Source organism: Cucurbita maxima, unplaced genomic scaffold, assembly GCF_002738345.1.
Source record: "Cucurbita maxima cultivar Rimu unplaced genomic scaffold, Cmax_1.0 Cma_Scf00012, whole genome shotgun sequence".
NCBI lineage: Eukaryota > Viridiplantae > Streptophyta > Magnoliopsida > Cucurbitales > Cucurbitaceae > Cucurbita > Cucurbita maxima.
The window spans coordinates 3,911,819-3,937,257 of NW_019272028.1; the positions used below are offsets into that span (position 1 = coordinate 3,911,819).

A 25,439-nucleotide genomic window follows, 5' to 3' on the forward strand; every position below is an offset into this window, starting at 1 on the left:
GCGTTAGACAATTTACTTCTTACACGACCCACATGTTGTGCTGAATAAGGAGTCGGGGACAAATTATGTAGACAAATTTGACACATGCATTTGACATGATAACTCACTGATTAGCTCAACATGTACCTTGTGATATCACGAGCATGCCATATGACATATCTACTTAATGTAGCTCAGAATGTATGACCATTCTAAAAATCATATTTCTACTCGGTTTGACTCGAACTCAGATACCAGTGTACTCCTATCTCTAATTAATTTTGTCATATATTTTAAAAATAATAAAAAGAAAAGAAAAATAGATAAATTATTTTCTTATGTTTATAATTAAAACTAAAAAGGCTCAAATTTTTTGAACCATAAAATATTTATAGATTTTTCTTAGTTATTTATAATTACATATATTTGAATTAATAATTTTTTAAAAAATACATATCATTAATTAAACATTAATATTGTAGGAAGAAGAGAATTTATCTCATTCTCAATTTAATCATATTCCAAAAATAATTAGCTTATTCAACAAATTATCGACCACTCTCGAAGTCATAATTCACTTAATATTAAGATCGGGTAATATATATTGTCTTTCTTGTAACAAATTTACAAATAAAAAAATAATAATCATGTCACAATTTAGTTTTGTGCAAACCTATGGCACAACTTGTGTGCACGATTCCTCGTAAGAGTGTAGAAACATTTTTCTTAATAGATGTATTTTAAAAATTATGAGGTTGACGATGAGACGTAACGAACTAAAATGAATAATATTTGCTAATAGTAGCCTCGAGATGTTACAATTGGTATTAGAGCTAGGCACCGAGTGATGTGCAGCGAGGACGTTGGGTCTTAAGGGGGTGGATCGTGCGATCTCACATTTGATAGAGAGGGGAGTGAAACATTTCTTATAAGGGTGTGGAACCTTTTCCTAATAAACTCGTTTTAAAAACAACCGTGAGGCTGGCGATCCTATCTCAACTCTCAACACCAAGAGCATCTTGAAAGATGACGTTCCACGAAGAATGAACCTAACTTGCTAAGCACAACTCGGGTAATAATTATGAGAATACGCTAAACTAGTTCGATCCAAAAATATCCCAAGACGTTTTTTGAAGCGTGGAAGAGTCGTAAAACTAGATTATTGTAAGATTTTAGGATTTGTGAATGTTTAGCGGGTCCGACAAGACAAACTTGAGAAGTTGGAACACACTCTAAGGTTCCCAATGGTTCCAAAAAACAATAAGGTATCAACAACTTTATACTCGTTTCTTTCGAGAGAGAATCACATAAAAAGACAATAAGTTGAGTTGGCTCCAACTAAAGCCACTAAAAACGTTGACAAGAGTTGTTGATAGTTCTATTAAACAACCTAAAGTCAAATGAATTCTAATCGTGAGTAAGAAGACAAGCTTTATTGTATACTAGAAGAGTAGTCGGACAACTCGGTTAACTGTTACATAGACTCGACAATCTAAAAAGCGTCGCAAATATGGCTAAACTATCGCCCTTTATAATGGTAACAGTGATGTAATGACTCATTTTAAGAAACTCGAGAATCATAAAATTAAAATAAAATATCGAAGTATTATATGAAGATATAAGCTTTTAAGTGACAACAACGAGTGGTTTGTTTATAATAAATGCTCTCGAGGCTAAAGCATAAGAATACCAGAAATATTCCCCAATAAGAACAAATGTATAAAGTATATTTCGTTAATCAAATATCTCGTCGACTTTAATATTATTTTAAATTTATGTATTTTTTCAAAATTTACAATATTACCTTGGATATTTCATAAAAGTTCCAAAATTATCACATTTTAAAAATGCATTTGCTCAAGTAGGAATACGACGTGAAATCTTACAATCTACCCGTCTTTGGGAGGCCCAGCGTCCACATAGGCATACCGCCCGATATCTAGCTTTGATACAATTTGTAACAGTTAAGTCCACTACTAGCAAATATTGTCTTTTTTAACCGGTATCGTGGTCAATCTCTCTCCAACTAACCTGAGATCTCATAAAATTTATTTGTAAATATGTGTGAAACGACATGAAAGTAACTAAGATGATTGTCTAGATTAATTTTAAAACAATAACATTCCGACCCATGAACTCTTAATCCAATATTTTAACAATTTTTCTACTCTAAAAATATTTTTAAACGTTTATAAAAGATCTTACCCCTTCAACACGGGAAAGTTGATAAACCCGAAAGAAAAAACACCTTTGAGCAGGGAAAGAGAAGAGACCAAGACAGATAGATACCCAATCAAGAGAAGCTGGAAAGCTAAAAACAAAAAACCAAAACAACAAAAAGGAAGCAGAAACAGACATAGAAATAGTTTAAGTTACTTTGATTTGATGTTCATAAACAATTCAATGGAAGAGAAAATAAACAAATTTAAAGAAAAAACTCAGAAAATTAAGCTGTAAAGATTCAACAAAAGCTTTGGTTGTAAAGGAAACAGAGCAAGAATCAGACCAACTTGGATTCCAACATGTTGTGTGCTGTTCTTTCGTTCTTTCTGACACACACCCTATTGTTCTTCTTACGCTTGTGGCCCCATCCTCCACATGTGCTTCCGCTTCCCCTCATTCTAATCCCATAAACACATTATTTGATGTGTTCTTTCTATTGGGTCGGATCAAAAATCCTTACTTTCCAATCTGTTCTTGAAGATTTTTAACTTTGAATCGAGTTCTTACCAAAAAAAACTATGTTTTTCTGTTTTTATGCAATGATTTTTGCTCTCTCTTGAGAAATCTTGTCCTTCGTTCTGCTGCCGTTTCTTTCCATGGAGAAGAAAACCCAGTTGGGATTCAACCATTTTCTCCTCGTTCATCTCTTAACCTTCGCTTCAATCTTCCTCTCTGCAAAACCCCAAGAACTCAGCTCTGATGCCTCTGTAATGCTGGCACTGAAAAAGGGTCTAAACCCGCCGGAATCTCTTGGCTGGTCGGACCCCAATCCCTGCAAGTGGAGCTTCGTCCTCTGTTCCGACGACAATCGGGTCACTCGGATCCAAATCGGCCGCCAAAATCTTCAGGGTACGCTCCCTTCAAATCTACAAAATCTCTCTGCTTTAGAGAGATTGGAGCTTCAATGGAACAAAATCTCTGGCCCTTTGCCGAGCTTGAGCGGATTAACCTCTTTGCAAGTGCTTTTGCTTAGTGGGAACCAGTTCACTTTCATTCCGGCGGATTTCTTCGCCGGAATGAGCTCGCTTCAGGCTGTTGAAATCGACGACAACCCCTTTTCAGCCTGGGAGATTCCGGCTAGTCTTCGTAATGCTTCCACTCTACAAAACTTCTCAGCCAACTCCGCCAATGTTTCCGGCCAGATTCCGGCGTTTCTCTGCGGCGATGACATTCCAGGGCTGACTAATTTACACCTTGCTTTTAATAATCTTGAAGGGGGTCTTCCTTCTAGCTGCTCTGGGTCTCAATTGGTGTCTCTATGGGTTAATGGCCAAAAAAGTGTCAATAAGCTTAGTGGGAGTATTGATGTTCTGCAGAACATGACTTCTTTGAGTGAAATTTGGTTGCATTCGAACTCGTTTTCGGGTCGTTTACCGGATTTTTCAAGGTTGAAGGATTTGCAGGTTTTGAGTTTAAGAGATAACAAGTTTACAGGTCTTGTTCCAAGTTCTTTGATGAATTCTGAGTCGTTGAAAGTGGTGAATTTTACTAATAATCTGCTACAGGGTCCAGTTCCTCTGTTCAAAACAGGGGTCGTAGTGGATTTAGCTAATGATTCCAACAGTTTTTGTTTGTCAAAACCTGGGGAATGTGATTCACGAGTAAATTCATTGCTTTCCATTGTGAAATTCATGGGCTTTCCTCAGAGATTTGCAGAGAATTGGAAGGGAAATGATCCTTGTAATGAATGGATTGGAATTTCTTGCAGGAATCAGAGCATAACCATTATAAACTTTCAAAAAATGGGGCTTTCTGGTGTGATTTCTTCAGAGTTTGCTACTCTTAAAGGGCTGGAAAGATTGGTTCTTGCTGATAATAACCTCACAGGCTCTGTTCCTGAGGAGCTTACAAGCCTTCCTTTTCTAACTGAGCTGGATGTTTCAAACAATCAGCTTTCTGGGAAGATCCCAAATTTCAGGAGTAATGTAATGATTAACACTAAGGGCAACCCTGATATTGGGAAAGAAACGAGTGATTCTTCTTTGGATGGCGCTCCGTTGTCGCCTGACTCAAAGGGAGCGGGTTCGAACGGTGGTCGAAACTCGGGAGATGAGGAGAAGAAGCACAATTCCATGGTTGGTGTCATTGTGGGTTCTGTAGTTGGTGGGCTGTTTGTTGTTTTCTTGATTGGTTTGGTGGTTTTGTGTGTGTATAAAAGGAAGCAGAAGCGATTTAGTCAAGTGCAAAGCCCGAACGCGTTGGTTGTTCATCCACGGTATTCGGGTTCGGATAACGAGAGTATGAAGATCACGGTTGCTGGATCAAGTGTTAGTGTAGGTGCTATTAGTGAAACACGATATGGTGATAGTAGTGAGGTTGATGATATTCAAATGGTTGAATCAGGAAACATGGTGATTTCGATTCAAGTGTTGAAAAACGTCACGAATAATTTCAGTGAAGAGAATGTTTTGGGACGGGGAGGATTCGGGACGGTCTATAAAGGGGAATTACACGACGGGACGAAGATTGCAGTGAAGAGAATGGAGTCAGGAGTGATTAAAAGCAAGGGATTAACAGAGTTTAAGTCTGAGATTGCTGTTTTGACAAAAGTTCGACACCGACATCTCGTCGCTCTTCTCGGATACTGTTTGGACGGGAACGAGAAGCTTCTTGTGTACGAGTTCATGCCTCAAGGTACACTTAGCAGGCATCTTTTCAACTGGTTAGAAGTAGGATTAAGACCTTTGGAATGGACAAAGAGGCTGACCATTGCCTTGGATGTTGCAAGGGGTGTTGAGTATCTACATGGTTTGGCTCATCAAAGCTTTATACATAGGGATTTGAAGCCTTCAAACATTCTTCTTGGAGATGATATGAGGGCTAAGGTTGCAGACTTTGGTCTCGTGCGTTTAGCACCGGAAGGTAAGGGTTCTATTGAGACGAGGATCGCCGGGACCTTCGGATATTTGGCACCAGAATATGCAGGTACTTCTCGACATCGAAAACTATTGATATATATCTGTCATTATTGTGTTTCTTCTTGGATCGTCTCGTCATATCTCGTCATGGCAATGCAAATACTTTAGATTATGAGATTCTCTATCTTGTTAACGTTCTTCGAGCTCGTGTGTGTGATGACTCGATACTAACATAAAACTCCTATTATGCAGTTACGGGTCGAGTAACGACTAAAGTTGATGTATTCAGCTTTGGTGTGATTCTAATGGAGCTGATCACTGGGAGAAGGGCGCTTGACGAAAGCCAGCCTGAGGAGAGTATGCACCTTGTAACTTGGTTCCGACGGATGCAAATCAACAAGGAATCCTTCCACAAGGCCATTGATTCGACCATTGAACGTACCGAAGAAACGTTCGCCAGCATCAGCACCGTTGCCGAGTTGGCAGGTCATTGTAGTGCTAGGGAGCCACAACAAAGGCCAGATATGGGTCATGCAGTCAATGTATTGTCATCTCTTGTCGAGTTTTGGAAACCAACTGACCAAAACGTCGAAGATATATATGGCATTGACCTCGAGATGTCGTTGCCTCAAGCACTTAAGAAATGGCAGGCTTATGAAGGTAGAAGTCAGATGGAATCGTCGTCCCTTCTTCCCAGCTTCGACAACACTCAAACAAGCATACCGACACGACCGTACGGGTTTGCAGAATCATTCACATCTGCAGATGGGAGATGAAGACTATTTCTTATGCAAAATAGTGTTTATATGTAATTGTTCTCATCCCTACAATTACTACTGATTTCTCATATGTTTTAGTATGGATGTGTATTAGTGTATTGAACCAGAAAAAATGGTTTATTTAGATCATCTCTTTTTAACTCGAAAACTTATCAGGCAAGCTCCATTTTTGTTCTTTTAATCTCTAAGAAATGCCGCTATTCAAGATTGTAAGGGCCTCTTTTGAAATAAGAGGATTCATACGTACGTTTCAAACATAGCAACATAAATAGAGTTTAGCTAATATAGAGTATGAACTCTTGATTTTTGATGCATACAACGAGTTTAGATTGGTGGTGGTGGTCTATTAAAAGAAATTTGTGGATGGGACGTGCCATGTATTCATTAAAGGGATATTTCTTCATAAAGGGCCCAAATAAGATAATCTTCAAAATGGGATAACTACAAAGTAGGGCATGGTTGGAGTTGTCTTCCTTATCCTTGTAAACAACTTTAATCCATATTTCCTTCCCATTCCTTGATTTTTTAGGAATCATGGTGGGTTTAATGATTCGCCATAGGAAAGATCTTCGCTTTATAGTGTCGATGTAAGGCCGAAGAGGGATAGGGTTGCAACTGAGGATACCAAAATTGGCATTAATGTGGTGGCCAAGGTGTTATCATTGAGTCAAAAGAAGCATATACATCAACCAAGAACAAGTACAACCCAACCATTCAATATCCCCCACTAATACTATTCAAGACATCTTTGGAACTATAAGCCAATACTAAACTGTTCACTGGGGGAGCAAAAAGGGAAAATGCCGGCTTATGCATATTTGATCCAATGGTATCGACTGAAAATGAAATTGGACTCTCTTGACAGCATATAAGACTTTGTTTTGTAAATCAAATGACCCAATAAATACAAGAAGACATTACTCGGCAATTTGATTTAACAGAAACAAATTCCTGGACTGAGCAAAATTGACAAAATAAGCACAGTTTGGCAAAAGTTACAAGAACTATGTTAGTTATAAAGCTTACAGGACAAACCAGAAGCATAAAATGACTATAATATGAAAGGGGGAGTCCTCACAACATTCTTCTTTGCATTACAGAACGATCGAAGGCTGTCTTCATCAATCGTGCCAAAGCCCGATAAATGAACTCCATAATTTTCCATTCTTTTGATATCTCGTGGAATGGGAGATTGCCAAAGTCCATCCCACCATGCTGGAGGGAGAAGAGGGGTTAAGGCACACTGGTTAGGCTGGCTAGGGCAGCTTAAAGGACCTGCAAATCTGTTCCAGATATGACCCCAGCCAACCTGGTTCTTTAAACCTTCTCTCAACAAATTACTTTGGAAGCTACTCAAGAAGAAGAAGTCTGGACCAGTAGAATTGTTCCCTGAGCATATTTGTAATGTTATGTTAGGAACAGTTTTACAGATGTTCCTCGAAGAAACAAATTATGTTCCTACATGATGTAAAATGATAGATAGAGTATTCAAAGATACCGAGATTGTCGAGATTGTGTGCTGCAGCCAGTGCTGCGATTAGCTGAGCGTAGGTAGTACCTACACGCCTGTGAGCACCAGAAATAACAGCACGCTTGGCACGGGATGCAAGAAAAAAATCCACAAAGGCAACCCATCTTGGTGACGGGCCCCAGTCCTTCACTCTGAAATCCAATTTATGAAATTCATCGTGCGTTCCAGAAATGATTCCTCTGAAGTGTTCATAATCAAAATGAATAACCTGAAAACAGAGTCACAAATGAAAGTGGTCCGAAATTGTTTTACAGGCATACAAAAGTTATGGGGTTCTTTGACTGAACAATTATTCCGTTAAGCATGTATTTTGAAATTGGGACTACATTTGAAGAATGGAATCACACAATGAGGAAGTTACCTCTGCAAATTCACCTAGCATGGGCACAATACTTTTTACAAAATTTGGGGTATCTGATACTAAAACCAATCTGGGTTTCGAGTTCGTGGTTAGATTGCGTATGCCTTTTCTGATGCACTGCAATGCAGCCTGTAAGCCTCTCACAGACCTGAAATGCAGATGCACATTGCTCAGGGAAAGGATTACAAAAGTGACTAATATCTAGGAATTTTATCAACTAAATGGAATTTATTGGAAATAGACATTGTGGATTCAATTCTTATAGCTAGTGGAAGTAGAGAGAGAAGGAAATAACGGTAAATAAGTAGTAACACTACCTATTCATAAGCATCCTCATGTGCAATGAAATATCAGGATCATCCCCACTTTTAAGAACTGAGAACACCGCTTCTTCAACATCCTTTGACGGAGATATAAGAACTCTCATCAGCTCTCCGAATACATTAGGTCTAGATTCCAAAAGCTCTGGATGTCCAAACAAATTAGAAGCAGCGGCCCTCATGGCGGGATGTACATTCTTCAAGAAAAATTGAGCAGCCACAGCATCTGTTGTACCTTGGAACCTGATGCACATCAGTCAGCATAAGAAGAGTACGAATTGAGTACCGGTTTAAAGTAAACTGAAAGTTAACTATACCATATGATAGGATGCTCCCATTCCTTCCAATTACTACATAGAACATTTGTCTGTGCAGGCTTTTCAAAATCATCAGTTCGCATAATCAAATGCCTATTGAATTTCCTAATACAACCTTTAAGTCTCCACAAATGCTTGATTTCTTTCATGGTAAACGTGACATCGGAATAAGAAATGTAGTCCCCAAATGGAAACTTGCCCCTGAAAATAGAAGTAATAACATAAGTACTATGAAAGTTATTCCATCAATGCACGACTATAATCCTATTGCATAGATATGCATAGTTTCTTCTGATACTAATCTGATGGCTTCTTTGAAGTTATTCCATCCATTTATTGAGATTTTAGCTGAGAAAAGCTAACGAGTTTTTGTATACCAGACCCGATGCATCATTACTTTGCCTATAACTTGAAATGTGAGTGTGAAATGGGAACTATCACAGACAAAAGATGCCTCTAACGACTCGATACATTTATAGTATTCAAAACCTTTAAATAGAAATAAAAAGGCTTGATATAGAACCAACATGCCTGGTTTGCCCAATAATCAAGGATCTGTTCAGCATTATACTTAAAGCTCCAGCAGTTAGAATCTTGTACATCTCATTCCCAAAGCCTGCCTCTGAAGATTTGCCCATGACAAAACCATGTTTGCAAAACTGCTCCGGAGGAAGTTGTCGCACTCTTGAAGCACCTAAAATGAAATTAACCATGTCAGTTTTTATAAATCTCAGAAAGCTAACAGGTTTTCCACCAGAAAACAATTATGACAAAAGGTTGAACAGTTAAGGAAAAGCCAAAATGAAGAAGATTAGTTTTAGAATTTTTATTTGAATAAGAAGAAGAGCACAAACTACACCATCAGAAAAAAAACCAATATGAATTTCCCTATAACCTATTCTAAAGAACGAATATGTATACGTGAGTTTTCTTCTTTCTCACTTTATGTATTCTTTCGTCAAGAGATCCACCATAACTCATAAGACCCAAGAAGTCTTTAATACACCTGCTTGGCTTCACAAAACGTCCTCGTGGAATCTTTATTAAATTCAAAACAATCTCTTTTACTAACAAAGCGGACTACTTAAGAACCCAGGAATTTAACTATTAACAACTACTGACTACAAAGAATTGAGCTAAACCAAACCAACAAGCAGTTCATTTTCAATTCACTCCAACAACTATCTTCTTTATTATAGAGTTGGCAGCTTGAAGAACATCGAATCCTCATTCTCAATTTGAAAGCAACTCAAGGAGACCATTCTTCACGCTCATATGGCACCATAATGCAATCAAGATTACTTTTAACCACACAATGATCTCCTACTATTGTTCTGGCATTATTATCCCCACTGACCAAGTGGAATGGTATCTTTGACCTACTAGAGAAAGAATAATAATAATAATATTCCACCCTTCTGCAGTTTTCTTTTTTTAATTATTTAACAAGAAGCTGGATCTATCATTAAGCAAAAGAAACAAAAAAAAAGCCCAGTAAAAGGAACAGTCGACCAAGAATTTCTATTGCACCAATCCATTATCATCAATATTCCTATGAACTTATAGCCAGGTGAAAAAAATATCGAATCTCTTTGGGAACTTTGACCATCCAAATTACATCTGGGACCTAAGGTTTTCTCTAGTTTCATCCACCATCCTTCTCCAAATTCCAACTACTTTCCCCTGTTTACAACCAGTATCTTCCACATTCCTTCAACTCGAGACCAAAACTCTTTACAACTCGCACCAGGTTGGTCTAGTAATTAGGGGTCAGGCTGATATTGATTGAAAAGGCAGTCCTGCCGCCCCTCCCCCTAGCAGCCTACCTACTCGTGATCTTAGCTCCATCGGAGGTTGACTGAGTGTAGTTTTTGATCTACGACATTTTACTCAACACCCCCAAACAATCAGTATTTTATATTCAATCGATACAGCCAACACATTCACTATGGAACATCAAACGATTATTATAATGGCAACAAATGGATCGTGAGCCGAATCATGACTCCATTAAACTGTCCTAATATACAAAAGAAGAGCTGCTTGCCAGTAGCTATTAATCATTCATTTAACTATAAGACGATCAACAAGGGGAGGGCAGATGGTTATCAGAAAAGCATCTAGGGAAATATTACCATTCAAATAAAAGTGATTTTGAATAATTTTTCTTACTCTCAGGCTTTCCTTCCAGACACCATCTTTGAAGGCCTCTCCCATCTTCTCCACCGTCGCACAGCTCCGCCTTCCGTCCATTTCATTCAGAACCCGACTTTCTTCAACGTCGTCGCCATTACCTAACTGATCAGAGGACGATTCTGACTCTCGAGCCTCCATCCTCATAAGAAAATTGAGCATAAAAAATCCGATTGAAGCACCGACGGCACATAGAACAACGACATATCGCGCAAACGATGACGATCTTTTCTTCCTGGATCCACCATGCCTCATTGTTCTGTTGCTTCACAATCTGGTGTAGAGATTCAGATTATAATTCCAAACAGAAATGCGAATTGCAGCTCAGTATGAACTTTTCTACTTCGTGGGTTCATACTTCATGACCAATTAAACAAGGGGTTTCCAAGAGGGAAATCGGAGAAAATGATGGGTAATCATAAAAAATTAGTCCTTCGTGACCCATTTAACCCGCGGGCCCAACCTTGAGGAAGCACACCTTACTTTCAAGTATATATATATATATATATATATAGATGCATATAATATTAAAACTTTAGTTTTTATAAATTAAGTAAAAAATAGGAATTATGGATTAAATTTTTTGAAATTAATATTTTTTAATTGGAGAAAAAAATTCCGAGAAGCCTAACCCCATCAAGAACCTTCGTCTTCATCCTCGTAAAAATAAATAAAAAATTTTATAGATAAGGAAACTGAAATAAACGGTATGGACGAGGAAGTCTTCCTTATCTTCGCCCACCTGTGACATCTCTACTCTCGAGTTTTAAATTTGTAGAAAATGATTTTTTTCTAGAAACATTTTTATTTGGAGCTTTTGACTTTAACGTGGGAGATGAACTAGTCTTCACCCAGAGTTCTTCCATCACGGGAAAGTGCATATGTAATGTTCTTAGTCATATGTCCCGCCAAGACCTTTTTTAGTTGTCTCAACGGGCGTCACGATTTATTTTTTAAAAAATTAAAGTTTGATAGATAAATAAATACTATTTTTTTTTTTTTAAGCAATGCAGTGTAGAAGAATATTTAATATTATAAATTTTTTTTATTCCAATTCATGAATTTTTAATTAAAAATTTATATTAACCTTGGCTATTATATTTTAGGAAATTATTAAATAGAAACCAAACCTTTTTAAGTATGGGGTGGGGGGTAATGTTATAATTTTTTTTTTTTTTTATTTGGGTTGAATGGAATTTTTTGAAAAATAAAATTTCGTCCCATAGGATTGACGGTCCAACTCAACTCTACTTTTAAAATTTTAAGTTAAGTTAAGTTAGGTAAGACTATGATGCAATATCGAGTCACCAACTCTACCATTCTAATAATTCGAGTTGGTCTAAAAAAAATCTAATCAATCAAATACAAGTCATGTATACCCATATCAACCTGGAAATAGTGTTCACAATCCAACCCAACTAAACCCTATTTTTAAAATTTCGAGTCAGGTTAAGTAGGGATATGAAACATATTCGAGTCACCAACCCAACTATTTTGAAGAGACGAGTTGGTCTAAAAAAAATTCCAATCAATCAAATACAACCCGTGTACACACCTATCAATCTGGAAATAAGGTCCACAATCCAACTCAACCCTACTTTTAAGATTTGGAGTTAGGTTAGATAGGGTTGTGAACTGTATTCGAGTTACCAACCGAACCATTTTGAAGATTCATGTTGGTCTAAAAAAACTCCAACCATCAAATACAACCCATGTACAAACCTATCAACGTGGAAATAAGGTTCACAATCCAACCCAACTCAACACTACTTTTAAAATTATGAGTTAGATAAGTTAGGGCTATGAAACATATTTGAGTAATCAACCCAAATATTATGAAGATTCGAGTTGGTCTAAAAAAATTCCAACCAATCAAATACAATTTGTGTCCGCACCTATCAACTTGGAAAAAATGTCCACAATCCAACCCAAACCAACTCAACTCTACTTTTAAGAATTGGAGTTAGGTTAGATAGGGGTGTGAACCATATTCGAGTCACCAACCCAATCATCCTGTAGAGTTGGTCCAAAAAAAATTCAACTAACCAAATATATCTATCAAAAACAAAAACTATTAAATTTGTTTGTTAATTTGAATATGTTCAACTGATTAAAAGATACTAAAATAGGTTAAAAAAAAAAAAAAAAAAAAAATGTAATGTTGTGGAGGGTGTTCACGAAGGAAGTAGAAAGTCGGACCACAGAATGATGGCGTGGGATGCAGAGCCAAAAATAACCAAATTCCTCTAAAACTCCCGCTTTCTCTCCACTCCTTTACAACGACCATTTCAAAATCCAACCACAAAGTCAAGAACACATGAAACTCTAAGAAAAAAAAAACACCAAATTTCATATCATGGATAATTTTCTTCACAATTTGCATCTCTTTTCTTGAAACTCTCCACTTTTTTCGTTCTTCCAACTCCCTAATTCAACCACAATGGAGAAGAACCAACCTGAGAATCCAGACCTTCTTGAGAAAACCAACGACGATGTCCCCAAATTGCTCGCTGATGATGCCATTGTTGCCGTTCCAGATGCTGTTGCTGGTGAATCCGAAGTAAAATCTGCAGATAAATTGGAGGATGATAAGGATCAGGAGGAGAAGGAGAAGGAGAAGGAGAATGAGACGGAAAAGGAGGAGGAGTTGAAGGAGAAGGATGAGTCTAAGGATGAACTGGAGCTTCATTGTGATCTCCAGACGATTCTTGAAGACGTAGATCAATTTCTGTTAACTTCTCACGGTTCTCGCGACCGAGAGGAGGATTCTGCTGTGGAGATTCCGAAGTTCATCGACAAGTTCATGGATCTCGTGGATGCCAAGATTGAGCAATACGAGAATACAGAATCGAATGCCAAGGAAAGAGAGTACCGAGTGCCGGAGGACGAATCTTCGTTTCTGGAAGCAGTTAATCGGATAGCGAAGCTCAAAAGTGCAATCCACAAAATGAAGTTGGAAGACGAGAAGAATCCGTTGATCAATCGCATCGGGAGCACTCAACAGCGATCATTTTCTTGTTTAGAAGAAGAGTTCAGGTTCTTTCTCGAGGAATCCAGAAATGGCGATTCGGATCCCGAACCGGATCGTTGTGATGATGCTGACTCCGCTCAACTCCTTTTTCCAGGTTACTCCGGCGAGATCGTGAGCTATTTGAACAAAATCGCTAACCAAATGATTGCCGGTGGATTCGAATCGGAATGTTGCCAAGTTTACATCGTAGCAAGAAGAAACATATTCGAAGATGCCTTGCAGAAGTTCGGATTCGAGAAATACAGCATTGATGATATACAGAAGATGAGTTGGGAATCAATGGAGAGGGAGATCGCTATATGGATCAAAACCATCAAGCATTGTGCCACCGTTTTGTTCTCCGGCGAACGGGATCTCGCCGAATCTGTATTTTCAGCGTATCCTCCAATCTCCGCCAGTCTGTTCAGCAATCTAACTCGCGGCATTGTGATTCAACTCCTAAATTTCTCAGAAGGAGTCACAATGACGAAACGCTCCGCCGAGAAATTGTTCAAGATGCTCGACATGTACGAAGCTCTTCGTGATCTGGTCCCAAAAATGGAAGACTTATTTCCAGAAGAATCCGCCAACGAACTCAAAACAGAGTCCACAACCGCTCGAACTCGTCTAGGCGAAGCGGCGATTTGCATATTTTGCGATCTCGAAAACTCGATCAAAGCCGACACGGGACGAACTCCGGTACCAGGCGGCGCCGTTCATCCATTGACTCGATACACCATTAACTACTTGAAATATGCGTGCGAGTACAGAAACACGCTGGAACAGATTTTCAAAGATCACGCAAAGATCGAGCGAGCAGATTCCACAAACCGACCACATTTCGAAGGCGAACAAGCACCGACTTACAACCACCCTAGCAATGACAATCAATCCCCATTCTCGACGGAACTGACGAAGGTAATGGAGCTCCTGGACTCAAATCTGGAAGCGAAATCAAAGCTGTACAGAGACATAGCACTGAGTTCGATTTTCATGATGAACAACGGGCGATACATCTTGCAGAAAATCAAAGGATCTGCAGAGATTCACGAACTGGTAGGCGATGCTTGGTACAGGAAGAGATCTTCGGAGTTACGCCAGTACCACAAGAACTACCAAAGAGAAACATGGGGAAGATTGTTGGGGTGTTTGAACCACGAGGGTTTGATGGTGCACGGGAAAGTGATAAAGCCAGTGCTGAAGGAGAAGTTCAAAGGATTCAACGCCCTGTTCGAAGAGATTCACAAGACGCAAAGCACGTGGGTGATAAGCGACGAGCAGCTTCAATCGGAGCTCCGAGTATCGATATCGGCGGTGATGATTCCGGCGTATAGGTCATTCCTAGCGAGGTTTTCGCAGTACTTGGATCCGGGGAGACAAACGGAGAAATACATTAAGCTACAGCCTGAAGACATAGAAACCTACATAGATGATCTATTCGATGGAAATGCATCCTCCATGGCAAGAAAGAGAACATAAAAAAGCTTGAAGATCACGAAATGAAGCTTGAAAAAGGCAAGAATCCATTATTCTCTATAGAATTCTTCTTCATCTTCATCTTTCTAAATATATATATTTTTTTTTTCTTTTGGTTGGAAGCCCTAGCTGAGGCTAGTTTTGTCATGCCAGATTGCAATTGATGAATTGCAATTGCAGTTGCATTTCCTTGGCTTCAATTTGCTGAATGCGCTGCGCTGTTCCATTTTGTTTTGAAATTATGTTACGTTTTCCTCAAACGATTGCTTGTAATTGTCAAAATTAACCATGTAAAATTCTTTTTGTTTTTGGCCTTCCTCCACTCTTAGCTCTCACCCCTTTTAGATTTATTGGTTCACATCCTCCATCAAAACTATTTCTTCTCCATTGAGGATCATGAAATAAGTAAGAATACTATTTCTACTGGAATACTATTTATGGGTATTTCAATCCAAATATCAGAAGGGATGGTAGTTCTTTTTCTCATTCTTGAAGTGATTCAAATTGAATGACGAATCCATTTCTTAGCTTCTTTGCAAATAAATTAGAATTACCGTGGAAAATAGCAGAATCTATGAGATTAGATTGACTCGTACATAGGATTGGATTAAGTTCAATAATTAGGAATTCCAGAGATCCCGACCATAAAATTTTTGTCTCACTTTATCATTATTTATTGAAATGCTAGAAATATATCTTCTATGAACAGAAAGAGAATGAAAGTTAATTTGATATTTGAACTCGGAAAAAAAAAACTATTGTTAAAAATTAGAGGGTCAATCTAGGGTGTGATATATTTTGATATTGTTGGAGGAAAGTCCCACGTGCTGGTAGGTTTATAATCAAAGAATACTCTCTTCTATTGGTTTGATACCCTATTCAATGGTGAAACTGAGGTTTTAATGTACATAATTTCAAAAAAAATTAAATTTTAATATTACACTATATACTTAACATCTCATATTACTCTTTTATCGAGTCAATGTAAGGCCTTGTTTACACTCAAGACAGACTCACTAGAAGAAAACTCCAGCAGAGCCCTCAAGAACCACTCTTCATGCGAGCCACACTAATATGAGCCAACTCTTGGTCGAGCATGTTCGAGACTCCCTTCATCCAAATAAATAAATTATTTTTTGTTTTAAAAAGTTAGATTTAGATTCTGAAAATGTAAAAAAGTCGAGAAAGACAAAGACAAAAATTTCAAGTAGGGTCAAAACAATTACCCTTTAGTGACTATTTATTTTTCCGTAGTCAAAATATTTGACATCTTCATATATTAGAATTTTTGTATGATAATATTTTAAATGATGTATTATCCAAACAATATCTTTACCTCTTTCAAATTATTTATATACTAATTTGATATAATTTAACTATATATACAACAGTTTTGTTAACACTCTCATAAATAATTTCTATTCTCGAGATTATTTTTTTGAGCATTCTATCAGACCTTCGAGAACATTATTTTAATATCTCAAAAAATAAATATAATATAATTAGGTAATTATACGTTTCGATATAAAAAATAAAAATCAAAGTTAAATCTAATATCATGACTAGGAAAAGACTAGGGCATGACATTAAAAGTCATAGCTACTCTTTTAGATTTGGGACAAAACAAAAGTCATTATAGTTTGTATCAATTTTTATGAAATTTTTGGTCGTTACATGTCACTATCAATTCGTGATGTGCTAACAACCAGATTTGAATACGTGATATAACAATTTTAAATCTTCACTCTAACCAATATTATGATCTAATATAATTTTTTAAATCTAAATTATTTGTTATTATTTCTTTGTGTACTTTTTTTCAATGCAATAACATCGGGAAAGATTTGAACCTTAATTAATAATATATATCTTAATTAGTTGAATTATAGCTAAATTAATTATTTTATTACGTGTGACCTTACCTAAGTTAATTTTCCAAATTTAAAGTCCTTCGAAAATGTTTGTTTTTTTCTAAACATTTTCTCTTTATTTTTCAATAACTGTTTTTAAAAATTGCTTAAACTCTTTTTTTAATTCAAATTAAATAACTTAGATTTTTATCTAATAGGGCTTAGAAAAATGAAATCTTAAGAATTTGATAGGTATTTTTGAAATTCAGAGATCAAATAGACAAATTTTGTTTTTTTTTTTTAATATTTTTAAACTTATTAAAAAAAATTAATATTTAGAAACTAAATATATAGTAATAAGCCTAATTTATATGCTTATTATGAGTGATTAAAGATCTTCATATCATCAACCTAATAAAATAACAATATAATGAATATTATAAATTAATTAGCTAAAATAAATTAAAATGAAAATAATTGGAGGAGCATTATAAAAAGTGTTAGCCATGTTGTAAACAAAATCAAACCAGCTCATCATTCGCTTTCAATAGGATATTATTAATATTTCTTTTCGATGTTTTTACGTGTTTATAATAGAAATTATATAGGAAATTTTGTAAGACTGAAAATTGAAATACGGAGCGGGACGAACTTTATCTCTGTCCTATGAACGTCTTTAATCCACATTGTCAAAGTCTAATAGTTCACCAGCAATAACTTTAAATTATACAGAAAGGAACACTAATCATAGCTTCATAATTAACCATGGAAAGTTGAAAAGATACAAAAATTTGATGAAAAATCAATGATTACAACAACAAAGAAACAAATCCAAAGAATCAACAAACAATTTCCGTTCAACTAGTTCTATATGTCAGCAGCACCGGGTAAAGTTGCTAGATTGAAGGTGGAACCATGATTGAATCAGCCGAATAAAATTGCTGAGAAACAGCACTGTCCACATCATAAAACTTATCCTTGCTCATCTCTTGTTCTTTCAGTAAGATCGAATGGTATATTTCATCGATTCGACTCGTCACCTTCGTCATTGAAGGGCGACTATCTGGGTATGGATCTGTACACAACATGGCAAGATTCAGAAGTTGAATCATTTCGTCCAACCCATTCTTGTTTCCTAACAGCTCCTCATCAAACACTTCTGCTGTCTTCTTCTTGTTGACCTTCGACTTCACCCATCGTGGGAGGTCTACGCCATCGTCGTTAAGCGTCGATGAGTTCGGAGTCTTTCCTGTTAGAAGCTCTAGAATTACCATACCAAAACTGTAAACATCTGCTTTTAAGGATACTTTTCGTAGATCGGTGACTTCGGGGGCACGGTAGGCTACAGTGTGGTTTAGAGTGGGGGTAGGGCTTGCAATCTGAATTAGGCCGAAGTCAGAGACACAAGCTGTGTGGGATCTGTTGAGAAGAATGTTTGAAGGCTTTATATTCCCATGGGAGGTCGGAGGTCGTCGGGAATGTAGATACGAAATGCCACGACCAGCCGAGAGCATAATGCCAACCCTTGCTTCCCATTTCAATGGAGTCCTACCAGAATCCTTGTTGCCTGAGATAAATAATAGACATTATGTTCTAACTTAACAAGAGGCACAACAAGAATACTATGTGATTGTTCTAAACAAACAAGTTCTTGATCAGAGGCACAAAGTTGCATAAGAAAAAGAAAGCCAACAAAAATAACAAGGGAAATTCCAAATTGTTACAATTACTCTCTTTCAACTTCCAATTCAACTTCCAATTCGAGTAATTGTTCCATTGCAAACTACTCATAAACTAACTGTTGTCGCACAAGTTCTATTCTAGAAACTCATGAACACGATATGTAACTGCCCAAGCTCACCGCTAGCCGATATTGTTTCCATGCCCTTATAAAAAATGTTTCGTTCCCCTCTCCAATTTGACGTGAGATCTCATAATCTACTCTCTTTGAGATCCAGCGTCCTCGCTAACACTCGTTCCTCTCTCCAATCGATGTGGGATCTCACAATCTACTCCTTTGAGGCCTAGCATTCTCGTTGACACACCGCCCAGTGTCCACTCCTTTTAAGGCTTAGCGTTTTTGTTGGCATACCAACTGGTGTTTGGTTCTAATACCATTTATAATAGCTCAAGCCCACTATTAGTAGATATTTTGACTATTTCTCGATTTGTGCTGTCATCGTAGCCATCCTAATCTTGTTCATAAATCACAAATCACCCAAAGTTTATCTAGGGAGTTGTGCAATTATACATACGAAATCATAGAGTTTAATTGCAATGACTTCATAACTCTAATGGGTAATCACTCAATTTGGCAGATATAGATAATGAAGAAGGAAGAAACTCACCATGTAAATGCAGGGATAAGCTTCCCATGGGGGCATAATCACAAACCAGAAGCTTCTCATCCCTGCCATAATAGTAAGCATTAATGGGAACTAAGTTCTGATGATTCATCATCCCCAAGCTTTCAATCTTCTCCATGAATTCCTCCTCTGAAACTTTGACATCTCTCAATCTCTTCACCGCCATGGTCATCCCCATATCCAGAGCTGCCTTGTAGGTTGACCCAAAAGCTCCCTTCCCCAACACCTCTGCAGAAGCCTTCAACAGTTCCTCCAAATCAAACACACTTTCTCCTTTCCCACAGAACACCAAACCATTCTGATTCCTAATTCCTCCATTTCCTCCACCGCCATTCTTGACCTCCGACCTCGTCGTCATCTGAGCATCATTCCGCCGGTTAATCCTGATCCTTTTACGACATAGAAAGATCAAAATCAGACCGATGATCAAAAATGCAATTAAACCTCCGATTACGATACCAACGATTGCTGCGGTGGATAATTTCTTCTCCTCGCCTTGGCAAGGACTCAGTGGCTTCCCGCAGAGTGAGTTTCCGTCGAAGACGCTGGCTGGTTGATCGGACAATCGCGTAGGGATTGAGCCGTTGAGACGATTGAAAGAAACGTTGAGAGTTTTGAGCGAGGGAATGTTCAAATCAGGAATGAATCCATCGAATTGATTCCCTTCCAAATTCAGAACCTCTAAGTTCGTGAGATTATTGAATCCAGATGAAATCGGACCGACGAACTGATTATGCGCCAAATTCAAGCGAACCAGACTCTGTATACTGAAGAGAACAGAAGGAATCTCACTGGAAAACGAGTTCCGTTGCAAGTAGATGTTCCGGAGCGAGCGAAGGTTTGCAAAATCAGATGGAATAGAACCGGAAAGCATGTTAGAACGAAGAGATAGGGTTTCCAGATGAGTCAAATTTCCAAGTCCTAGAGGAAGTTGACCAAAGAGTCCAACACCGGGAAGCCGCAGTTCAGTAACCCTCCCGCCGCCGCAAATAACGCCAAACCACAAACACGGAGTCTCATCGGAGAGGTTCCATTGACGAGTCCGGCTCCGAGCGCCCATCGCTTTCTGAAGCACCACCAGCGCCGCCATGTCCGATGCAAGGTCAGCCTCTCCTGCAGGGAAGAACAACAAAACAACAAGCGCCGAAAATGACAAACACAGCCGAAGCAAATTCCGGCGCGCCATTGCCGGCGATGAAGAAGAAAACAGAGGCTAATCCGGTGCTGTAAACGATGAAGAAATCAAGGGAGAGTGAGCAGAGAGATTAAATGAGGAAGAAGGTATTGTAAAATCCAAATGATTATGAGGATTTTTTAAGCCAATAGTGGAATCAGAGAGGGGTGGGCTCACCATTGCAGGAAAACGCGTTGAAGTAGAACTTGAAGAAGAAGTAGAACTTGAAGAAGAAGTAGAAGGATTCAAGGCCATTGGTTGACTGAGTATAAACGGAAAATCAGAGAGGAAGAAGATGCCGAAGATTCTGAGACATTAATGGTGAGCTTGACAGATTTCTAACAAAAGTGGACCTTGGCGATCAAGATCAAGAACATCGCCGTTCAATATATAACCTACGCTTAGGCTCCGGAAATCAATTGAGAGATATAATATTATAATTATCAAACTACTTTCTTGACCAATTAAAATCAATTACTAAAAAAACATGTCAATATAATTTTAATTAAAATAATCAATAATACATTTTATTTTAACAATTTATTTAATATTAAAATAAATACATCAAAGATTAAATTTTTTTTTTATTAAAAGAATATAAATTAATTTTATTTGAATGTATAATATTAAATTAATATATAGAGTTGTTTATATGACTCGATGACCCAACCGACTCGAAATATGTAAAGTTAGGTTGGGTTAGATTTTTTTCGATGATTGGGTTAAATTTTTTGAAAATGGAACAAATTTGGTTCAGTTTTCAAGTTACTTTTTTTTCTGGTGTGAAGTCAACCCGACCAATTCAAAAATAGGGTTACAATCCAATGTTTGTAACCGATATTAATAATTTATTATACTTGTAAATGTTTGATATTTAAACATTATCATATTTTAGTTACCAATGTAACATGTATTAGATAAGTATGATTTTTTTAAATAATAAAAAAAATGAACAACCTAACGACCTTGTCCAATTTAACTACGATAATTTCATTTGTAGAGAACTAACATTTATCGGGCAAAACAATCCTATAATTATTTTTTATTATTTAATTCCGATCAAATTATCAAATCACATAACATATTATAAGTTATAATTTGGAATTTTACCCTCCGACATTATATTATTTGAAAATATCATAGATACGAGTATAGTGGAATTATTGTCGCTTTAATCTTGATACATCATTCCAACATTTGCTACTTCATTTTTCGATGAAAGCAATTGATTTTAGTGTCGGGAAGACAGTTCCAACATTTGCTACTCGTAACATGAAAACGAGGCTCTCTCGGAATTGTTAAGGGTCTTTTTGATCTGCAAAAACAATATATATATATATATGTATATATATAACATATTTTAATGATAAAATAAAATTATTAAACATGGGTATGAGAAAATAAAATTATTAGGGGTCGCTTGGTTTGAAGTTTTGTATAAGACGTCGTGCCAAAGTCAAATTCAGTAGGTCCAGAAGGGATCCCGTGTTTCTTCTTTCTTGAACAGGCACTTGTGAGGAATCCGAAGAGCCTCACCTCCAATTTCGATTATTTTACTTTCATTCTCGACTTCTTCTATTTTTTTGAAATGATCTAAAAACGAGAACTATGAAGGAAGCCCCCCAAACTCTCGACTCTTTTTTCTTACTTTCCTCAATAGCCCAAAAAGGTACGAAAAAGTAAGAGTAAATAAATGGTTAAATTTCATATAAATAAATAATATTTTATTAAAATAAATTTAACCAATTATTCTCAAATAAATTAATTTATAAAATTATATAAGCTTTTCATAAATAATTAATAAAATAATAATGAATATTTGAGTACCTTTGAGGCCAAAATGGTCTATCAAAGAAAGGCATCAACTGAGCTTTGGGAATCATTTCTTTTCTTAGCAAACGAATCTCTTCCTCTTCTATAATCTGTCCCATTTTTAGCCACTGAAATCTCTTAACTACCCTTCAAATATTTTAAAAAAATATATAAAATTGCAATTATTTTAAATCTTAAAAATAAATAATAATAAAAAAGTTCCAAATTACCTTCTTCAACTTCTCTTCTTGTTTCTTCTGCTCTTCGATCACAAGTAACTTTCTTGCTACCTGGTAACATTAAATTATAAAAAATATTTGTTGAAAAGGTTTTATTTATATAATAAATATTTTCTAAAATACTTAAAAAAACATAAAATAAAATAGTTACCGAATAGTTGAAGATTGCACGTTGAATGGCCCTTTCTTGAGTATGCAATTTGAAATCTTGCGACCTCGTGTTCTCTTTTGTAGTAACCTTATTCACATGAAATTCCACCAAAATTATAAATTTACTTTTTATTTTATGACAACTCAAGCTCACTAATAACAGCTTCTTTGAGTTTTCTCTTTTGGGTTTCGTCTCGAGATTTTAAAAGATTTTCACACCCTTATAAGAAATATTTTATTCCGACTCTCACGTAGGATCTCACAGAATATGTAAAATTTTAACCTTCTCGAACATTCACTAACTAAATTGAATAATTTCATTCTCGAGCATTCAATACCAAAGTAAAAACTTTAAACCTAAACTAAAAACAAAATTTACGAGTTGAACGGTTACGGGATAGGATTATCGAGAAGAGGTTGGAGAACGAAAATAAAAGGGTAGGAAGTAGAAGAGAAAGATGAAAAATATGAATATAACCTTGGAGGAGGAAGGGTTGAGTAAGGGCATCTTCATTTTGACATAAAAGGAGGAGAGGAGAAGGAATGGGATGGGAATGGAAATGAATGTGGAATTTATTTATAAACAAACAAACCCAAACCCTTCTGATTAAACCTCCCTCTCATACAATTTTTTCTTTGGCTTTATCTACTTTTTCACCTCTTTACCAACAATTTTAATACAATTATGTATTTCTTTTTTTTTTTTTATTTTTTTTTATTTATATAAAGATATTTAATTTAATATTTTTGGTGAATCCGATTGGACATCGCTCCGTAGTACATTAACTAGACATATTAACTCTCGAAGTTTGAATTTTGTAATATTTTAGTCTATTTCGTTGATTTTAAGTAAGTTTAGTTAAAGTTAAATGTGACCATTTTTTTTTATTAATTTTTGTTTTTTTAATTATTTATAAAATTTTATTAACCACGAGTAACATCGATTATAAATATAAAACATTCTTAATATTTATAATAATTTTTAGATTAGGGTTGGGTTCGACTGTAACTAAAAATTTTTTATTTTCTAAAATTTAACTTAATTATATAAAATCATTTTTTCGAAAGTTTTGAATTAGGGTTGATTGCATTTGGGATAAAGGTCTAATTAGGGTTTTGGCATTTTATTATTAGAGTCAACCTGATGTCTCTATGGTTGGTTTACTTTTTTACTTTTTTACTTTTTTACTTTTTTACTTTTTACCATTTGATATGAGATGAGTTTTGTAAATAGGTAATGTATTTATTTTAATTATTTATTAAAAGTATAATGACTAAATTAATTAAAATAGGTTCGTGAAGTAAAATGGTATTTTAACCCAACAAAGTAATATCACCCGATCTAAGTTCTTTTATGGCAGTTCAACTATTTTATTCGGAAAATCGTTAGTCAACTTGTAATAAGCAAAAAAACTCGACAAGAGGTCTCACACGAGTATATTTCTATAAATCGATTTAACATTTGTCCGAGAATGTTGGAAGCTTCGAAAATATGAAGCAAAATGAATTGGGCCGGGCTGTTTATTAGAAAGGCCCAATCTACCAATTTCGTTTAGGTCCAAGATAAATGGAATAAAAGCCCAATAATCCGAATATTCGCTAAAGATTCCTCCCCGGCTGACCGTCCCGCAATTAACTGACCGTTCCCGGCTGGAACCAGCTGTATAAAACTTCGAACGAGCGCGCTTGCAAAGTCCTTTCCTTCGTACGGCGAGATTTCTTCTCTTTGCCGTCTTTCCCTTTTCCGCTCGACAATTTTGCTACTTCATTTCGTTTCCCAACGGTATGTGTTTGTTGCGATTGTTTCTGAATCTCTTAGGTTTATTGTTTTTTAGATGGTTTAAGCAAATTTTGAATCCGGGTACTTCGAAGCGTGTCTTATATGTGTGGTTGAGTAGCTTGATCGATTGAATTGGAGGATGTTTAGGAGTTTGGTTCTTTTAGTTCCAGTTTTCTTAAGATGGTTCTTCCAATGTTCTATAATGTGATGGTGATGATGGCGATTTCTAGTTTTAAGATCTTTCCTTTTTTCTACTTTTTTTCCTGTGATAATTAACTGGGTTTGGCGTCGTTGTCTTGACTTCTTATTTAGTAGTTTGAGGATTTTTTTTGTTATTACTTTACTAAAACCCCTTCTTATTGGGTTTGATTGGGTTTATCTGTTATTAAGTTAGACGTGGTTTTGAATTGTTTGTTTTTTTATTGATTTCTTCTGTTCATTTTGGAGTGGAATACTAAGGTTACTGAATTTATGTAGTCAATTATCAATATTTTGGATTCAATTATAGGGTTTGAGAAGACGTATTACCATTTGGGTTTCTTAAATTTAATCCTGTGTATGAAAAATTTTGTGTGAAGATGGAGTTCCTGGATCCTAATTGTTTGGGTTTTTCAAACTTCAATTGTTATTGGAAGTTCTAGATGTAGTAAATGTTAAGCATCTAAATGAATAAACTAGGAAGGTTGTATTGAGTAGAATGTCAGTTGAAGGTAAGAAACAAGGTGTACTTAAGGACCTCCAACTTGATGATGGCATGGGTTATTTTGTTCTATCAAAGAGGAGTCTTTTTCACACCCTCAGATTATTTGAAGCGTCATCGGGTATTGAGATTAATATCAATAGAAGTAATATTACCGTTATCATCTGATCATCGAATAATTAGAAACATTTGCTGAATGGATTTTTCTGCAATTAGTGATTTATTGACTGGTCCATTATCAAGTAACCTGTACAAGTTTGGTGAGGTTTTTTTTTTTTTTTTTTTTTTTTTTTTTTTTTTTTTTTTTTTTTTTTTTTTTTT

The 25,439-nt window shown here is 36.2% G+C and overlaps 4 protein-coding genes and 1 pseudogene across 4 annotated transcripts; 3 read left to right on the plus strand and 2 right to left on the minus strand.

The window, feature by feature from the left end:
• The first annotated feature begins 2,390 nt into the window (after nt 1–2,390).
• LOC111487118 (receptor protein kinase TMK1-like) lies at nt 2,391–6,041 on the plus strand. The gene is made up of 2 exons (XM_023134367.1): nt 2,391–5,127; nt 5,313–6,041. The coding sequence occupies exons 1-2, from the start codon at nt 2,799–2,801 to the stop codon at nt 5,834–5,836; spliced, it is 2,853 nt and encodes a 950-aa protein (XP_022990135.1). The 5' UTR covers nt 2,391–2,798; the 3' UTR covers nt 5,837–6,041.
• Nucleotides 6,042–6,623: 582 nt separating this feature from the next.
• LOC111487669 lies at nt 6,624–10,988 on the minus strand. Its single transcript, XM_023135154.1, has 7 exons — nt 10,504–10,988; nt 8,900–9,062; nt 8,369–8,569; nt 8,049–8,294; nt 7,732–7,879; nt 7,338–7,578; nt 6,624–7,228 (listed from the first exon to the last, which is right to left on the minus strand). The coding sequence occupies exons 1-7, from the start codon at nt 10,814–10,816 to the stop codon at nt 6,891–6,893; spliced, it is 1,650 nt and encodes a 549-aa protein (XP_022990922.1). The 5' UTR covers nt 10,817–10,988; the 3' UTR covers nt 6,624–6,890.
• Nucleotides 10,989–12,780: 1,792 nt separating this feature from the next.
• LOC111487685 (exocyst complex component EXO70B1-like) lies at nt 12,781–15,350 on the plus strand. Its single transcript, XM_023135179.1, has one exon. It carries the CDS (start codon nt 13,002–13,004, stop codon nt 15,048–15,050), a length of 2,049 nt encoding a protein of 682 aa, XP_022990947.1. The 5' UTR covers nt 12,781–13,001; the 3' UTR covers nt 15,051–15,350.
• A 2,284-nt stretch (nt 15,351–17,634) lies between these two features.
• LOC111487677 (probable inactive receptor kinase At3g02880) lies at nt 17,635–20,832 on the minus strand. Its single transcript, XM_023135169.1, has 3 exons — nt 20,615–20,832; nt 19,246–20,487; nt 17,635–18,464 (listed from the first exon to the last, which is right to left on the minus strand). Exons 2-3 carry the CDS (start codon nt 20,447–20,449, stop codon nt 17,794–17,796), a joined length of 1,875 nt encoding a protein of 624 aa, XP_022990937.1. The 5' UTR covers nt 20,450–20,487; nt 20,615–20,832; the 3' UTR covers nt 17,635–17,793.
• Nucleotides 20,833–24,327: 3,495 nt separating this feature from the next.
• Nucleotides 24,328–25,439, plus strand: part of LOC111487822 — a 9,130-nt pseudogene continuing 8,018 nt past the window's right edge.